Genomic DNA, 18,067 nt, shown 5'->3' on the forward strand with positions numbered 1-18,067 from the left:
TGGAATGCTCTCCCGGTAACAGTTAGAGATGCTACCTCAGTAGAAGCATTTAAGTCCCATTTTAAAACTCATTTGTATACTCTAGCCTTTAAATAGACCCCCTTTTTAGACCAGTTGATCTGCCGTTTCTTTTCTTTTCTCCTCTGCCCCTCTCTCCCTTGTGGAGGGGGGGGCGGGGGGGGCCATGGATGAAGTGCTGGCTGTCCAGAGTCGGGACCCGGGGTGGACCGCTCGCCTGTGCATAGGTTGGGGACATCTCTGCGCTGCTGACCCGTCTCCACTTGAGATGGTCTCCTGCTGGCCCCACTATGGACTGGACTCTCACTATTATGTTAGATCTACTATGGACTGGACTTTCACAATATTATGTCAGACCCACTCGACGTCCATTGCATCCGGTCTCCCCTAGAGAGGGGGGGGGGGTCACCCACATATGCGGTCTTCTCCAAGGTTTCTCATTGTCATTCACATCGACATCCATTTGGGGTTGTGAGTTTTTCCTTGCCCCTATGTGGGCTCTGTACCGCGGATGTCGTTGTGGCTTGTGCAGCCCTTTGAGACACTTGTGATTTAGGGCTATATAAATAAACATTGATTGATTGATTGAATGATTCGTTTAAAATTATCTGATTTTAAAAATAAGAATGACAAATCTGATATTTAAACATATTTAACAAAATAAATAGGTCTATAGCACATACATGGTCCAAACTACAGTAGTAATTTACGATGCAGGGATTTACTTGTAATGAGTTGATCAGTTTATCAGTTAATTAACTTTTTTGCAGTGTGCACTTTAGTAGCGACAACTCAGTGACATCAAACACAATATATGTATTCCCAGTTTGCTATAAATCAGCAACAATGAAGCAATGGAGTCTTTTTGACAACCTTAACAGAACAGCTGTTGAAACCTTAATTGCAGCTGTTGCAATGTGAGAGTTTTGGTAGGTGTACAGTTTAAAATAAAAATGGATAATGCAGTGAACTGAGAAAGGTAATACAGCACACATGTAAACACTGTTGAAATACATTTTTGCAGGCTCATTCATTTAGTACTGAGTGGGTAAGTGGTGATTCAGTCTTGAACTTGGTATTAACAAAATGAGTAAACGGATCTACAATCAAGTGATACAATTCTTCAATATGAACTGATATGAATATTTCCTAATCCACTTGAGAGATTATAACATTCAGAACTGTGATGTTTCCTCAGAAGAGGACTCATAGATTATTATTAATATACTGTATATACTTTATTTCAGAACAACACGTAGTTACCTTTCTCTTTCTTCTTCCTGGTTCTGTCAAGGTGATCTTTGAGCATGATCCGCACTTGTCTCTCATTAGTCAAATCTCGAATGAAGGCATGCCTAAGTAAGGCATCGGTTGTGGGTCTGTGCAGATGATTCTTAACTAGACAGCTATCAATGAACGACAAAAAGCGCTTGGACCTGTGTGAGACATGAATAGAAGCCAAAAATGACAAATTTAAACATTAAACTTGATTCAGCTGTATTTTTTAAATATAATTCAGGCAGTGTGCACTTTGAAGTACCATTACATAATTGTTTTTCTATTTGTTTCCGCATAGCTCAAATTAAATCTAGAGTGACACATCTGGTAAGATAATGTATGCAGTATACAAAAGTGGTTTACAACAGACAGCATGACAATCAAAACGTAATCAATAACTTAAAAGAATAGCATACCATCCCCAAACTTAAAAACTCAGCTTTTGTATGAAAATGATTAATAAAAAATAAAAAAATAATTTAAAGGTTGGTCAAGGAGTATTTCCCAGGCGTAAATTCAAGCTCTCCATGTTTCAGAGGAGCATAGCCTAGCATGTTTAAGATGCGTCAAAACACATTTTGGTATGCCTTGAGCTGTGGAGAAGTCTAAAGGCAAAAGACGGGGATACAACTGCATACCCCAGACTGTTGAAGACTGTGCTATGAACTTGTGTTTCTCATGGCATTAATAGTGAATGAAATACAGCATGGAGCCACTAGTTCAATCTGAATCATTTATCCACTATGTATAGAAGTGAAGGAGACAATATGATAGAGGAGTAGACGGAATGAGAGTGGGAATTTTTTACTTTACATAGTGATAATTAGTACTTGTTAATCAAAGTTGTGGTGATTTATTGTGGAAAGCTTTCCTCAAACTAGCCCACATCTGTGAAAATAGCATCTACCAAAAGTCACAGGTCATTGTTTTGTGCAATCAAAAATGAATTTGTTTGAATGGATGTGTTTTTTGCTAGATGCTGTGTATTTTAAAATCCCTACCATACCTGTGAATATACGGCAATGGCAAATCTTCCTGACTAATGATAGACCCCATACTGCACATGACTAGCTACAACAAATCATACCCCTTAGTATTTGTTTTTAACATTTAAATGGCCTCAGTAGCGACTGCAGCAGTGGTGAGGCTGCCAGCTACAGTACATTGTAAAAAGGGTGTAATTGAGGAACTTTGCACATATTCAAATGTTGCAAATTAATTTGGTAAACTGCAGCTCTACCTTGATATGATTAAAACTATCAATGGCACTTATTTAGTACATGCTTTGTTTAAGAGAAGAGGATATGTATGACTCTATTGACCTAGATTCACTCAAAATATGTTTGTATTGACCATTTTCTGGTAACTTTTGTAAAGGAAAGAGTGTAATTGTGTGTGTGTGTGTGTGTGCACGTGTCAAGCTCACCATTTCTTTGATTTCAGTCTGGGTGGAGGGTTCCTTGGAATCAGAAATAGAGCTCTCATTGGGTGCATATCACATAGAGCTACACACAAACACACACACACACACACATACAGATATATGTTCAGGGAGGGGCATCGGAAAAAGCAGCAGTCAAGATAAATCCTTAGAAAAAAAACATATTCGATAAAAATGTAATAGTGTAGTGAATGTCTTACGAGGGGCTCCTTCTGCCATCTCTAAAGCAGTGATGCCTAAAGACCAGAGGTCACTCTGTCAAGAAAAAACATTTTAAACATGTTAAACCAAGTGCACACACACAACATCTGGATGAGTTCTGCACATGACACCACAGCATGTGAACAAACTAAAACAATGAAAGTAATGAACTAAATATACATATATATATATATATATATTTTTTTTTACGATGATTTTGATCTACATTATATACACTTCCTTGTGGTCTAGAAAATATGAATCGGATATGCTTTGATATAAATCTTTGCGTAAATGTTTCCCAGAAGTCATGTTTATGCCTACAAAACGGTTTATTTGGGTAAGCTGTCGTTTTAGATACAAATTAACTATTTTCCCTTAATTAAATATTTTATTTAATGATACAATTTTACAGACAAGAGTAAAAAAATAAACTTCCCTAGCATATCTCACTGCATGTTGCACATCAGTGTTTTGATAAGATGTAAAAATCAGTTCACAAAATTCAAACGCAAAAAATTCAGTTACATAAATTCTGTGTCAAAAACAGCTTTTGTAAGGAAGACTCAAATTAACCTCCATACAGCAAGAAACGGAAACAATACAGTCCCTGCACAGCGGCTTGAAGCAGAGAGGAGGGGGCGGACTACTAGCACATATAGGTACGTCCGACACACTGTGACGTCAAAAATTGCCCACTATTAAAGTGTATATATATATATATATATATATATATATATATATGTATATATATATATATAGATATCCAAAACGGCTTGCAGCGTTACGACCAAATGCATGAACGTTACGATTTGACGCTTAGGCATTGTTTGACGCGAGCATCCAACACTGTAACAACATTTAGAAATTAAGAAAAGAAGAAAATCATCAATGTTTTTGGAGTGTCACTGTATTCTTAACAATATTTCATACAAAACTAAAAGGCAATAGTTTAATGTAGTTTTATAAAACTAAAACCACAACATTTTTTATTTTAATTACTTTTTTTTCATACCCTGTAGTCATATGTGGCTTCGGTATTTTCATCACAGGCAATGACCTCTGGAGCCATCCAATAGGGAGTACCAATGAAGGTGTTCCTTCGACCAATGGTCTTGTCCAACTGTGCCGAAACTCCAAAATCAACTGAAACACACATAATACAGCAGACAATGTGTGATCGTGTGTTTACTGCAAAAATGTAAGAGTGTGTATTGTTCTGCCTGCAGTGATGTGCATGTGCTTCAGATGCCACAGTGCATGTGTTCATGTGTCATACCAAGTTTGACTTCGGCATTGTCTGTAAGCAAAACATTCTGTCCCTTAATGTCCCTGTGAATCACATGATGGGAATGGAGATGGGAAAGACCCTGGAGGACAAACATGCATAAAAACACACAGACATGCACACAGTCAGATGACAAATGAGGTAATAAACATTCACTGAATAGAAGTAATAGTATTTCAAGCTTTTTGAGATGCTTTTCTCTTCAGGAAATAAATACTAGAGAAGATTGGTGTAGGCAGTAAAATAGGAAACAAATCAGTGGTAGAGTTTTAACGTGTGTATGTGTGTGTCTCCGTGTGTGTCTCCGTGTGTGTGCACTCATTTCTCCAAAGGGGTTAAATAAACAGAGGAAGTGCGTCCTCATTCTGACAATGACTTCACCATGCGATGCTGAGTGTCTGTGCGGGTGTGCGTATGTTATGGTGTTGAAACAATAAGAAGACAGCATGGCTGACGACAGCAGAAAAAACACTGGCGGCAGTCCAGAGCTCATTGTCCCTCGTTCATCTAACTGCTAAGAAACATCATAGTTTTAATGTTGCAACTAGGCTGACCGATTGTATAATTTGGGCACAGAATTTGTTTGTGCAACTAAAAACACAACTATCCCGTCCTGTTTCTCCAAACCTTGCAATCTTTTATAATGAAAACGATACCAGCTCACAGAAAAACAAAAATACAATTCCTGACACCATCCAAGTCATAGTGGGAAAACATAAAACGATTGTTGTTCAAGGAGCATGAGAGTTTAGTCTCTTTCTTGGATGCTTTGGCGGGCGTTCTTACTATCGTATGTCCATATAGACTACATTTCAGCAGCACTTCAACTAATGCACTTATAACCCCACAGGCCAGGGTTGACAAGATACATTTTGTTATCTTTAGATCCGGACAAATAGATTTATGTTAGACAATAGTCTCAGATGATATTTTCCAATTGCTAATTACAAGGAGCAAATTACAAGATAGGTAATTGGGATTATTTAAGATAGCAGCACAATTGCAACAAATATATAACTTGAAGATGTATGCTCCCATGCAAGAGCATTTTTATGAGCACACAGTCAAGAGGTGTTGCACAATTCATGCATTCCCTTCTAACAATCACTGCCAACTCTTGTAATGGAATGGGTACTGATGGACGACACAATAATGTAATCGTGAAAGTTGTCGCAGCTGACAGTAGTTTTGTTTGTGAAATACAGAGATTGTTGCTTGGCCACCTGCTCATTGTCCTTCAAACTTCCCGGGAGACATACAGTGCTTTAAGACAGGAGAGGGGCCCACAGAAGCACACAGCGATATGTGCTTTAATTGCCACAAAGTCTCCACAAGATTTGTTGTTAAGTCGCTTTTCTGATTAAGAGTATTAATAGGGCTCTGATTACTGACAACACTAATAATCTCTAATGATCCGTTTTCCTTTTCTGAGGCAAACCAAGTTTGTCATGATGTGTTTAAGGTGCAGTCACACAGTGTCAAATCTAATCGTGGCCAGCCCACAAAATGAATGTATTATAATACTGCCTACCATATTTATGCAAGGGTATGTGGTTTTAACTCTTGAGTGTTTGTAACTTTACCCTGAGCACCTCTCGGCAGATGTAAGCGATCCAGTCTTCTTTCAGACTGTTACCCTTTGTCTTTTTCACCAAGTCTGTCACAGAGCCTGCTCCACAGTACTCCATCACCAGCTAGATGGTCAGAAGCCATTAGAGACACATAAACAAATGCACATGGGTGAAAAAACATCAACCCCTGCCTGCTTTATCGGAAGCTAACATATTTAAAAAATGTTTACAATAAACTCTATTATAGTCATTTATGCTACACATTTAGGTAGAACTATACATGGTGTAGAGACAAGAAACTTAACAGCTGTTTGTCATTCACATACACAACTTGTAAAAATAAATCTGTCTATCCATTCAAACACCTAAAATCATAAATACACTTTGTTAATGACATATAATCCATTGACTAAAAACAACAATTTAAATTGGAGAGGTACAAACCCATAACTGATGGTCCTGTCCAGCAGGACCTTTCTTAACAAAAGCTCCATAATAAGTAGCAATATTTCTATGGTGGGAATAGCTCTTTAACATGTTGATCTCCAGCTTTATTTCCTCTTCTTCCTCCTACACAAAAGAGACACATTAGAATAATAACATTAGAGTACTTGGTTAGTACTCAGTATCACTTTTGTCCTCCAAAATAAATCTATGTCTGTAAATCAAATAGTATAATGCAAGTTTCATGTGTAAAATCAAAATAGTTAGGAATCTTAGCAGATCTTACAGTACATCAGGCAAAATTAAACTGAGTGTTTTTCTGAACAGTTTCTATTCTGCTTATAAAACAATTGTGCTGAAAGGCCAGTTGGCATTTGTGTTACATGGCAAGTATGGACAGTTGAGAGAAATACTACTAAGATCACTTTTAGTTTTAGACTTCTGATTTTAGAAATTGTACTGATGCATTTTCTTGAAACACCCTTAAGCTAAAAAAGAAGGCTTTCTAGAATTTTGTGGAAATGTGGGCCACTTGTCAGGTCAGAGCATATTTTATGGAACTTGCTTTGTGCACTTGGACAGAAAAGGGCCATCCTCAAACTGTTATCAGAAAGTTAGAGGTGGACTGTGCAAAAGGTCTTGGTAAGACAAAGAATTAGCATTTAAATCAAGTAAGGGTATGGCCCTGATATATTTGTATAGTATAGCACAGACAACAAAGCCATACATTACGACACAGCAAATATATTGGGGTTTGGCACGATGTCTTGTTTGGTCTGGTATACTAAGGTAAATCACTGCATCACGACACTACTGGGCAACTCAACAACACATATCAAGGTTAGTCATTTGGCCAGGAGGGTTGCACAGCAGTCTTTGTTTTCCCTCAAAAAACAAAAGAAAACTTTAAAAATAACTCCTAAATCTAAGTTAGGCTCGGTGGATTGGGTGGGCAGAAGAAGAGGTGAAGAAGGTCAAGAAGGTGAATGTGGATGTTAACCAGAAAGCAGGAAACAACTGTGTGGTTTTCACAGTCACTGACCTTCTCTAAATCTCTATAGGAACAGCTGGGTGAAAATGACATGGTACAGTTTGAACTTTGACACCAGCTCACACACAAAGCATCCTGCCTGTGGCTTGAGTGTGTATTTGTGTGTGAGTTTAACCAAGACATCCTAATGAGTTCAACCATGCTAATGATAACACATTCATTGACGTTCAAAATGCAAGCAGGCATCTTTGTTGATTTTGAAGTTATTTTAGCCACTAATTAAGTTATTTACAGACAATAATTCAAATACAGTAATCGACTTATAATTTTAACTTTTTAATAAAACACTATTAAAGCCAACCCATGTCAGACACTGCAGAACCATGCTGTTATTACAAACAGACAATTTGTGTTCTTGTGCACACTTGATAGCACAAACAAAGGTTAGAAAATCTACCACTGCTCACCAGTTTGCCTCACACTATGTTGCTGTAAAACTATAAAATAGAGCATACAACATCAGACCATTTCCAGTTCAAACAATTAGAATCATTTTCAAGGTATACTATGCATGAGGTCCTCAGTCTATTCCTAAATGATGCCTATCGAACATCTAAGTCACTCACACTACAGAGAACATTCAGTGATAAAGTGATTAAATCATTGAGCTTGAAACTAGTTTTCTTTTCTTTTTGTACCGTATTAGTCGTTAGTAGTTCGTAACCATGAAACATTGCAACACAGAACATTATAACATAAGGACCGCATTCAATTTAAAACAACATTTTATATATTTTTCCTTGCTTTGTGGCAATTCTTTGGGAAAAGAAAGAAGAATAATTTAAGCTCTAAGGACTTGGAAGAGGAAAATGGAAAGTGTTAATTAAGAAAAGAAAAATAAGGAGAGACAGATTTTGAAGACAATATATACGAACGAGGGATGACAGATGCAAAACTCTCTTAGTGCCGCCACCTAATTGCGCCGGCGGACGGAGGGGGCTGGAGGTCTTAAACGGTGGCATTGTGTGTGTGTGTGTGGACAAGGATAAGGTTAGGTGGGATACATCCTGGATAACCTTAGTGTAGAAGGGGCCTGATATGTTCCTTTTTCTTATCTAATCTTCTGTCTCGTCTCCAGATATTGCTTGGGTCCACTGTCCATTTAATACATAGTCCTACTATACAAGATATTCAAATTGTATATACTTTATATATTAGGTATACATGATAATCATCGGATCAATAATAATCAGGCCAATATTAAGAATTATATTGTCACACTGATAAATCCGATAACATTAAAAAATATCTCTGATAATCGATTTAAAAAAAAAAGTTACCGATTATGGGTATCAGTCTTGGAAGTTATCAGATTGTATTCGGGTTGGAAAAAATATAGTATGCACCCCTATTTTATATATAAGCAATAGTGAAGATTTTGGAAGTGAAATTGTCTGTTTCGATAAAATGATACCTTACCTCTGTGACTTCCATGACTTTGATAGCTGCCATTTGACCTGTTTTGACATGACGACCCTGTTAGGAGACATGAAGAGTAACATCAGCTGACATGCTTGATCTGTAGCCAAAACAATTTGAGTTATGATAGTCATTGAATTTATGGTGCACATGTAGGTTCTATGTACATGACACACAGATGAAAAAACGTGACAGAAGACACTTTTGTATCTATTCACATACACACTTGGTATAACATCTGTCAAGCCATTAATTCACACACCTAAATAGATGTCACACGCATAAGTGCTCAAATACCTCACAGCTCGCTGTATAGACATGCCCAAATAAAAATTACATCAATGCTGTAGTTTTAATTGCATTTTATTTTGATCAACCTTAAAAATGTGGGTCTTTTACGTGAAACCAATTAAAATAATACATTGCTTGAATGGAATGCTATTATTTACACACCATTGACTAGAAATGACTTGTCCAGGTTGTACCCTGCCTTCCGCCTGAGTGCAGCAGGGATAAACTCCAGCAATCCCGCAACCCCGAAAGAGACAAGCGGTAGAAAATGCATGTGGATGCATAGAAAATTTGGCCACTGAAAAATTTTGATCAATCACAAGTAGATTTTGGACACTTGCCGGCAAGACCGAAGCGTCGCCCGGGCGGTCGCTTTGCCCGCAGATCCTTCAACCACAGCATGCGCACAGCCTTGCTTTGTCATCCAGCTTGACCGACCCAGCACTAATATGCGCAAGGATGCGTTCAACTTTTGATCAGAATCAGCTAATTTGGCAACAGCTGACGCAACTTTTTTTCATTGATTGTGGTAAAAGTGTTAAAGCAAAGTGTCCATTGCATTAAGGCCATGTCCACATAAACACAGATACTTAATAAACGCATACTCATCTCTGCGTTTAGGCCTCTTGTCCATACCCAAATGCATACTTTTGTCCTTAAAAACGCAGACTTTTGCAAACGCTGGCCAAAGTGTAGAGGCACAGATCTCTCCGCTTAGCGTATGCGCGTGTACACCGCACAAACGGAGACTTGTGATGAAGTCACTGTTGTGCGCTGTCATTTTGAAAGCTCAGCAACACTGCCTTGCTGGCTTTAAACACACTATAAGAGGATTTACTCTATGTTTGAATGTAAACATGCTGCTATTTGCACTCAACATTAATAAAAAAGACACATCAAAATGGGTTTTGCGACACTCCCGCCAGTGCTAATAATGACAATTGCTGTCCAACCTCCACCTGATGGGGCAACTTTGACAAGCAAGACTTTTTGCTGTGTCATAAGAAAGGTACAACATTACCTTATGTGTTTAGTCCTTATTTAACAACAAGTCATGAAGTTAACATACGTATGTTGCTTCCATTTTTGTAGATGGAGCCGGGCTAGGCAGTGCACCAGCGATCAAGCAACTAAAAAAATCATTCATCAACATTCTTATATTTCGTACTAGAGCCTGTGTGTTTTAAGATGACGTCATAACATGAACACAGGACTAGAAGTAAGGAATTATCTTAAATTGGTTGGTTGTAATTAGAGGTGGGGAAATAATCGATTTTTAAATGCATCGCAATTCGAACATGGATGATTATAAAATCGATTAGTAAACGTCAATAATCGAGAATCAATTATTTATTGTAAATAAAGTAATGCAGACAGTTCTAAAATGTGGCAGACTGCAGCGAGCCACCTCATCGAGAGATCCGACCAGCTCCTTTATTATAGGGCACTTATGTTCAAGTTTTGCACGTTTCTATTCATTTAATAATTGTAATGGGAATTAATTTAACTGTTCCTTATTACAAATGCACTGTGTTTAAAAGTTGCAAGTGATAAACACTTATTTAGTGAAACAAAATGAAATGTAAAACTGCATCAATACACATAATTTAAAGATGCATCAATAATTGATTTTTGATTGAATCGTAGCTCCTGAATTGTAATCGAATCATGAGGTGGCCAAAGATTCCCACCTCCAGTTGTTATACACAACAACTGTCCTCCATATGGTCCACTGTATAATATAGGGCCACATACTGTAGGCTCAATAGTGCATCACTGATATTGTGCTGAACATGCAGCCATTAAACAGACACACTGACAGATAGCTGATATTCTCTCATAAAGAATACAATATGTTTTTTAGATGCAAGAGCAACCGTCAAGCCCACTAACCCGTACTCATTCTAACCTTGACATAATTTCCATAATTGCACTGAATTTTGGCACAGGAGCTCAACTGTGATAAATAAGGAAATGGCCTTCCTGTCTGTCCTGTCTCATCGTCTGCTAACAGTGCTGCCACCACAAGTTATAAATGTGATATGTTCTACTGGGCTACTTATTAAAAGCATGCATAAGTAACTGTCACACACACAAATACACGTACACATATAGCTCTCAGCCAAGATTAATGAGAGAAAGCTTTTGGTCTTTCTGACACTGTTCAATACATCTCAAACACAGATATGCTTAACACTTGTGAAAAAGCTATTCGAATCAGACATATAGTACACACAAACAAGGCAAGATACCACTGCTTTCTCTGACACACACACACACACACGCACGCACACACACACACACACACACACACACACACACACACACACACGCACACGCACACACACACACACACACACACACACACTCACACACATTGACACATGCACACAAGCATGTCATAGTACACTATAAATATTGTGCCAGTGAAAAGGTTACTGTAATATATTCATACATATGTTAATTAGATACAATAGAGACATTTATAACATGGACAGCAAATAGACAAATGTGACAAACATTTAGTGCCACTTGCTAGTTTCTGTCTCACTCCTTTTCTCAATGTGTCTGCCTCAATCTTGTCTTTGTCTTTTTGTCTACAGAGAACAATAAGCCTGCAAGTTATATGCTGCTAGAAAAAAACATCAAGAAATATGGTGCTGGTAATCCTACAGTTTATCCCAGTACATGCACAATGTAATACAGTTACGGCTTTTTTTATGTTGCAATCTCATGCATGTGGAATTCGGGGATCTGTATACATCTCAAAGGGAATGCTCAGTTTTCCTACAGAAAAAAATACACTGCATTGTAGACTACTCGTGAAAGGCTGTATTGACTATCAGTGTTAATATCACTGAATAATCTCTTCCGGGGCAAGTCATTCACATACTTAGAACTTGTGTTTTCATCTGAAACACATTAGCTGCCGCCAGACGCTTCTCCAAAGACGCTGATGAGTCCTGACATTTTCTGACAAGCAACAGGCCTACATCTTGGAAAGGGGAATTTGTAAGACTGACACCTACACTCTTAAAAACCGAATTTCCTATGAACATATTAAGAAATTACAAGACAAATATATGATAATGTGATATGCCAGCAATTCACTGGTCATTTCTGGCAATGGTCGAAGGAGACAATCAAGATTTCATCGAGCAGTCATATTTTAGGATTACTGTTCTTTGTCAGACATTTGATTTTTTTTGTTTCTGGAGGAAGGACCAATTTAAATGAAGGAAGGAAGCAGTAAGATCTCCTTGTCAACCTTCCCCATTAATTTAAAATTTTGTTGGGCGTTATAAGTTCTATGAAAAGTATTGATGAATAACAGACACTGCTTGTGAATTATGGAAGTCTGTATGAAAAAATATGACTTGTTTTAAGTGTAACAACACACAAGGGTCATCGGCACAATACAAAGCTATAATTCTCTCAGGGGCTGCTTTCCTCTTCCCCAGTTTTCATCAGTCTCTCTCCCTCTTCCTTCCTTCTGTGCTTGGACTTTCTGCCTTTCACCACTGTCCTCCTTCCTTTAGCCTGTCTCGCTCTTTCATGGCTCGATTTGTTTTTCTTTCTCTTGCAAACAATAACAAACATGTTTTAAAAGACAGAATAGTTCACAGTCTATTTTGTGCACTATTTTACTACTTTAAACCAAGATATCTATCTAAATGTTGTTGTATTCAAAACTGGTTAAAATGATTAAAACAATTCACCTTCATTTGCCTTAGCTTGATTGTTGTCTTTCAATCAACACATTACTTATATCAAGTACAGTAGGAGGTGTCAAACACCAAAAGAGAGGAAGTTGAACTTTTTAAACCAAAAATCATTTGCAGAAGTATAAGTGATTTGTGTTTAAAGATTTCATTACAGCCAGCTGTTCTTTGACGTAGTACGTCCATAACATTTCACAACAATAGGCCCTCTTCCACTGCAATAACTTTTACAGGGATTCTCCCATTTTGCCATTTAAATAAAGTTCCTCCTGTGTTTCCACCAAAAACAAAGATTCAGTTCTTCAGGCACTTTTCGGAATTCGTCCCGGCTAGATGCGACTATTGGAAGGTTCCCGGAACATTATCAGAGGCGGGCTGTGCTGTCGAACTCTGATTGGTTGAACACAAGTGGGGCGTTCCTAAAACATATTTTTCAAACACACGATCACCATTAGAATACGCGTGGCAACTTGTTTATTTCTTATTTCTTGTGTCTTTCTAATATGAAATATTTGACAATGGAGAGAAAGAAGAACAAAAGAAACTTTCAACTTGCAGGAAATTTTGTGGGGCATCTTTGTGCTGAAGAATAATCTCTTCTGCAGTGTTTTTACTCAGCTATTGTCTTTAAATTGAATGCATTTTATTGTTGTTTATAATTTTTTTTTACAAACTGAATTTCGTAACGCGAAGACACGAGAAGTGGACAGACTAAATACATTTACATTCGCATTTGAAGCCGGACTCGAAGCGGCGACCTCATTGGATAAATGTAAAATAGAGGATATTGTATATAACTATACAAAAGTAGAACAAAGGTAAACTACATCAAATATTAACTATTTACTTGATTACATGTTGTAAAAGTAGTCAATGGCACTCCATTTGTTTAGTTATTAGTCTCAACCTGAGTGAACAAAATGCTAATGCCAATGAGCTAACGCTAAATCCGATGTGTTTGTGTTGTTGGCGTGAGCTAAACACTGACATTTATTCTTGATATATTGTTATTTACAGCTAAGCTGGACCAAAAGGAATCGCCTGACCCTCATGAATTCATCATTTAAACAGAGGATGATTTTTGGACATTGCAGGCAAATTTTTAAATCATATTGTTTTGTATATTGTTGCTTTGTATTTCATTTACTTAGACTTTAGTAAACTAACTGACACACTTGTATCTGTTTATTTACATGGTATCAGTGTATAAAAATATTAAACCACTCCTCTATATGTCGTCAGACTAATTTGTATAAACTGCCCTGAATTGTGAAATGCGTTGGAAACACGAACCAAACATTTCTACAGGAACGTATAGTTTTAGGAACTACAGATTCCATGACATTTTTGGCGCAAAAGGGTCAAATGGCATTCATATATATATTTTTGGTAAGAAGAAACTGGAAATAATGAGACATGGTTGGTTGAATAAACAAAGGAACTCGGTCTGGTAACCCAGCTAACAAGAAGTAATGAGTGAGCAATGGGAGGGACACAGCCAATCACGTTACAATATCAACTATCAAGTTTTGTTGCGCCATCTCGCTGTCTAACTGTTGATTATTTGCATTGAATGAGAAGAGAATTAAAAATAAGTTATACAGAGATTCAAGATATTGTCGTCAAAACAGGAAATGTCACAATGACAGTGTGGCAGTTTTTAGGATTTTTTTCAAACGGACCATACTCCTTCGACACGCTCATCTTTTCTTTTCAAACCTCGTCCGTTCCCTATTTCCATACTTAAATATGAATAACAGGTCAAAATAAATGTTACACAGACCACGTAACTTCCTGGCAGTAAACTTGCAACAAAATGTTCTTTTCAGGTTTCTCTATGTTTACATTTTCCCACTTGGTATTATTTTGTTACAATTTATTAAGCATTTTTAACATATTCCTTAGTTTTGCATCTTAATTTGAAGAGGTTATTTTTAAGTGGTTATTGTGATTTTAGAATTTTGTGTACATTGATTGTTGAGTGTTTTTCATGGTTGTGTTGACATGTCCCTTCCTTTTTGCTTTGATAGCTTACGGGAATATAATCAGAGGAAGGTTACATTTGAAATAAAAATGTTAACATTTAATATATTTTTCATAACCTGACTCTCGCCAGATCCTTGTAGTTCCCTGAGCTCCACACAAGGATCTGGGACTTCTCAATAGGAGATGTATTTTAGAAGGCGGGGCCTTGTAAAAAAAATAATTGTATGTGATTGGATAAACCACTTGTCCGTTATCTTGAATGACATGCTACTTCAACCACTCACATCGAAATCAACCCGTGACGCTGATGAGAGTGACGCTGATGAGAGCGACGCTGGGAAATCCAAAACAGAACAGCCGACATATTGGATAACGACAGAGTTAGAGAACTTTTACCGAAACAACGCAGCAATGTCAGTAGACGATCGATGTTGTTTGTGCAAAGAAAATATGTCAGCACACGACTCCTCGGTGCGTGCTGCCATTGTTGTTTGAATCAAACAGTCGCTTTGGCGCTACGTCACATCTATGAAATCCCGCCCGGCAATCCTGATTGGTTCATTATTTTTTGCTATCATGAAGGAGTTTGCATTGTTTTCGAGCCCAGATCCTTGTGTGGAGCTCAGCGAATTACAAGGATCTGGCTAAAGTCAGGTTATATATTTCATAGGTCATGAAAAAAAAAATGTATTATCGATGTCGACCATATAAAAAAACCTATATCGCGATACAGTTTTCAGTCATGTCGCCCAACCCTAGTCAAAAGTCACAGACATCAGCTGCGTAAGCTGCATTTTGAGAACACTTTATTACAAGTGACCTGTAACAGCAAATACGTCTTCTTGTTTAACACGTTAAATATAGTAATTCCTCGCTTTTCGTACCAAAAAGTCAGATGAACACCGAATCTGGTAAAAACCGAAGCAATTTTTACCTATGAAATGTGATTAATCTGTTCCAGACACCCAAAATCATTAACACATTACTAGAGATGTCCGATAATGCTTTAAAATGTAATATCGGAAATTATTGGAATCAGTTTCAAAAAGTAAAATTTATGACTTTTTAAAACGCCGCTGTGTACACGGACGTAGGGAGAAGTACATAGCGCCAATAAACCTTAAAAGGCACTGCCTTTGCGTGCCGGCCCAGTTACATAATGTCTACGGCTTTTCACACACACAAGTGAATGCCATGCATACTTGGACAACAGCCATACAGGTCACACTGAGGGTGGCCGTATAAACAACTTTAACACTGTTACAAATATGCGCCACACTGTGAACCCACACCAAACAAGAATGACAAACACATTTCGGGAGAACATCCGCACCGTAACACAACATAAACACAACAGAACAAATACCCAGAACCCCTTGCAGCACTAACTCTTCCGGGACGCTACAATACACTCCACGCTACCCCCTAGCCCCCCACCCCTCACCCACCTTAACCCCGCCCTCCCAACCCCGCCCACCTCAACCTCCTATTGCTCTTTCAGGGAGAGCATGTCCCAAATTCCAAGCTGCTGTTTTGAGGCAAGTTAAAAAAAATAATGTACTTTTTGACTTCAATAATAAATATGACAGTGCCATGTTGGCATTTTTTTTTCCATAACTTGAGTTGATTTATTTTGGAAAACCTTGTTACATTGTTTAATGCATCCAGCGGGGCATCACAACAAATTTAGGCATAATAATGTGTTAATTCCACGACTGTACATATCGGTATCGGTTGATATCAGAATCGGTATTTAAGAGTTGGACAATATCGGAATATCGGATATTGGCAGAAAAGCCATTATCGTACATCTCTACACATTACACATTTTATAGACGATAATTAATTATACATGCAAAAGGAGAAATGAAGAACAAAATTAATAAATTAATATTTAACATAACTTTTAACTGAAATGACAGACTTGTTGGCAAAGACAGCAACGGGCAAGGGGGAGGACATCACTTTCGTACTTTGGCGAAAGATTTTTCCTTAATTCCCTAGTTCGTCTCACCTTATTTATCAAAGTGCTCTACGGCTTATTTTACAGTCGTAGTCAGTAAAATAAAGCACAGAGACTGCATTACCAGCATGTGAAATTTCTTGTCTGGGCAGTCAATTCTAAAGAATTCTATGCGGGCAAATGAACTAGTTTTGTTACACACAATGTTTGGTCGTACACTAACTACAACAACATTTAAAACTGGGGGAAAAACAAAGCATACATAAATAGACATACTTCTGAATGTGTGAACAGTGTACATTTTAGATGAACAAACTATTTTACTATATCTTAGCTGTAATCTAAAACCACAAAAGGGCTACTTTACATCAGCAGCCGAGCATCTGCAACACTTAGCTTTGGTGGAGTGATAATTTTCACATTCACACATAAATGCGTGCACACACACTCTCACATTACAGAAGTGGCTTGCACAGAAGGGAAGTTCCTTTTACAAACAGGGAAACGCCCAGTGTGTGAATGCGTTGAGAAAGAAAATGATGACAAGACGGTGAGTGAGAAGAACAAGCACAATCTGCCTTAAGTTGATCACGGTTTTAGTTCATTTTTGTATTGTTTTGTAGTTAACATATCTGCATTATTTTACTGTCAATAATATCCAGAAATAAAAGTCCAGTTATTTTTGAAACATTCTAAGAATACTACAAAGCTATTTGAACAAGGCTCATTGTCATAGGAATAGCAACGTATCCAATATTCCTACCATGTGACTATTAATGTTGTGCATATTACGTCTTTTGCTGCCAACGTGTGTGTGTGTGGGCTGCATGCCTTGGGTGTGTTGTTGACAACAGAAAAACAGTGGTTAGCTATGTTGAATAAATAAGGAGGTCAGAGGGGAAGGAGGTCATCATCTAAGATGAGGACTCAATAAGTCATGACAAAGCCGGAATATTTTTCCCCTTTTAAATAAGTCATCAGGTATACATCTATGTAAAGCTGTATTTAAAACAAATATATACATATACATTATTACTTTCCTCTGCTAAAATAGGTTATCAACATCAATATACTGTATTGACAAAAACGTAAGACTTCAGCAACGTCTTTGTAATCCACAAAATATGCTTGGATGTCATGTAGTGTAACAGATTTAAACCCTATACTGCAGTACTATGACTGTTGAACTTAACAAAGTGGTTGTCTTGGCTTTCTTATTTGAGTGCAAAATGAATGTCTCTTTCAAATGGGGGATTTTCATAGTGAATCGAGGTTAATTGAATCTAGGCTACAGTATGTTTTCCCTCTGTGAAAGTTATTTGGCTAGATCTTTATCAGCAATTGTTCTCCAGTGTGGTCCAAAACAACAACACATGACCTGTTACAGGAAGAAG

General features: G+C 37.6%; 1 protein-coding gene across 5 annotated transcripts in view; it reads right to left on the reverse strand.

Annotated features, from left to right (window-relative positions):
* The window catches only part of LOC133575337 (traf2 and NCK-interacting protein kinase), an 82,885-nt gene that overhangs the window by 39,121 nt on the left and 25,697 nt on the right, over positions 1 to 18,067 (reverse strand). For all 5 annotated transcript variants that reach the window (XR_009811482.2, XM_061927995.2, XM_061927994.2 and 2 more), the window contains exons 3-10: positions 8,712 to 8,768; positions 6,242 to 6,367; positions 5,810 to 5,920; positions 4,218 to 4,308; positions 3,954 to 4,084; positions 2,938 to 2,992; positions 2,723 to 2,801; positions 1,282 to 1,454 (exon numbers count right to left, since the gene is read on the reverse strand). Coding sequence is in view for 4 of the 5 variants with exons in the window: in XM_061927995.2 (XP_061783979.2) it covers positions 1,282 to 1,454; positions 2,723 to 2,801; positions 2,938 to 2,992; positions 3,954 to 4,084; positions 4,218 to 4,308; positions 5,810 to 5,920; positions 6,242 to 6,367; positions 8,712 to 8,768 (823 nt within the window). In the remaining variant the exon portion in view is untranslated. The remainder of the gene's footprint in view (positions 1 to 1,281; positions 1,455 to 2,722; positions 2,802 to 2,937; positions 2,993 to 3,953; positions 4,085 to 4,217; positions 4,309 to 5,809; positions 5,921 to 6,241; positions 6,368 to 8,711; positions 8,769 to 18,067) is intronic.

This window comes from Nerophis lumbriciformis, linkage group LG35 (genome assembly GCF_033978685.3).
Source record: "Nerophis lumbriciformis linkage group LG35, RoL_Nlum_v2.1, whole genome shotgun sequence".
Taxonomy (NCBI): domain Eukaryota; kingdom Metazoa; phylum Chordata; class Actinopteri; order Syngnathiformes; family Syngnathidae; genus Nerophis; species Nerophis lumbriciformis.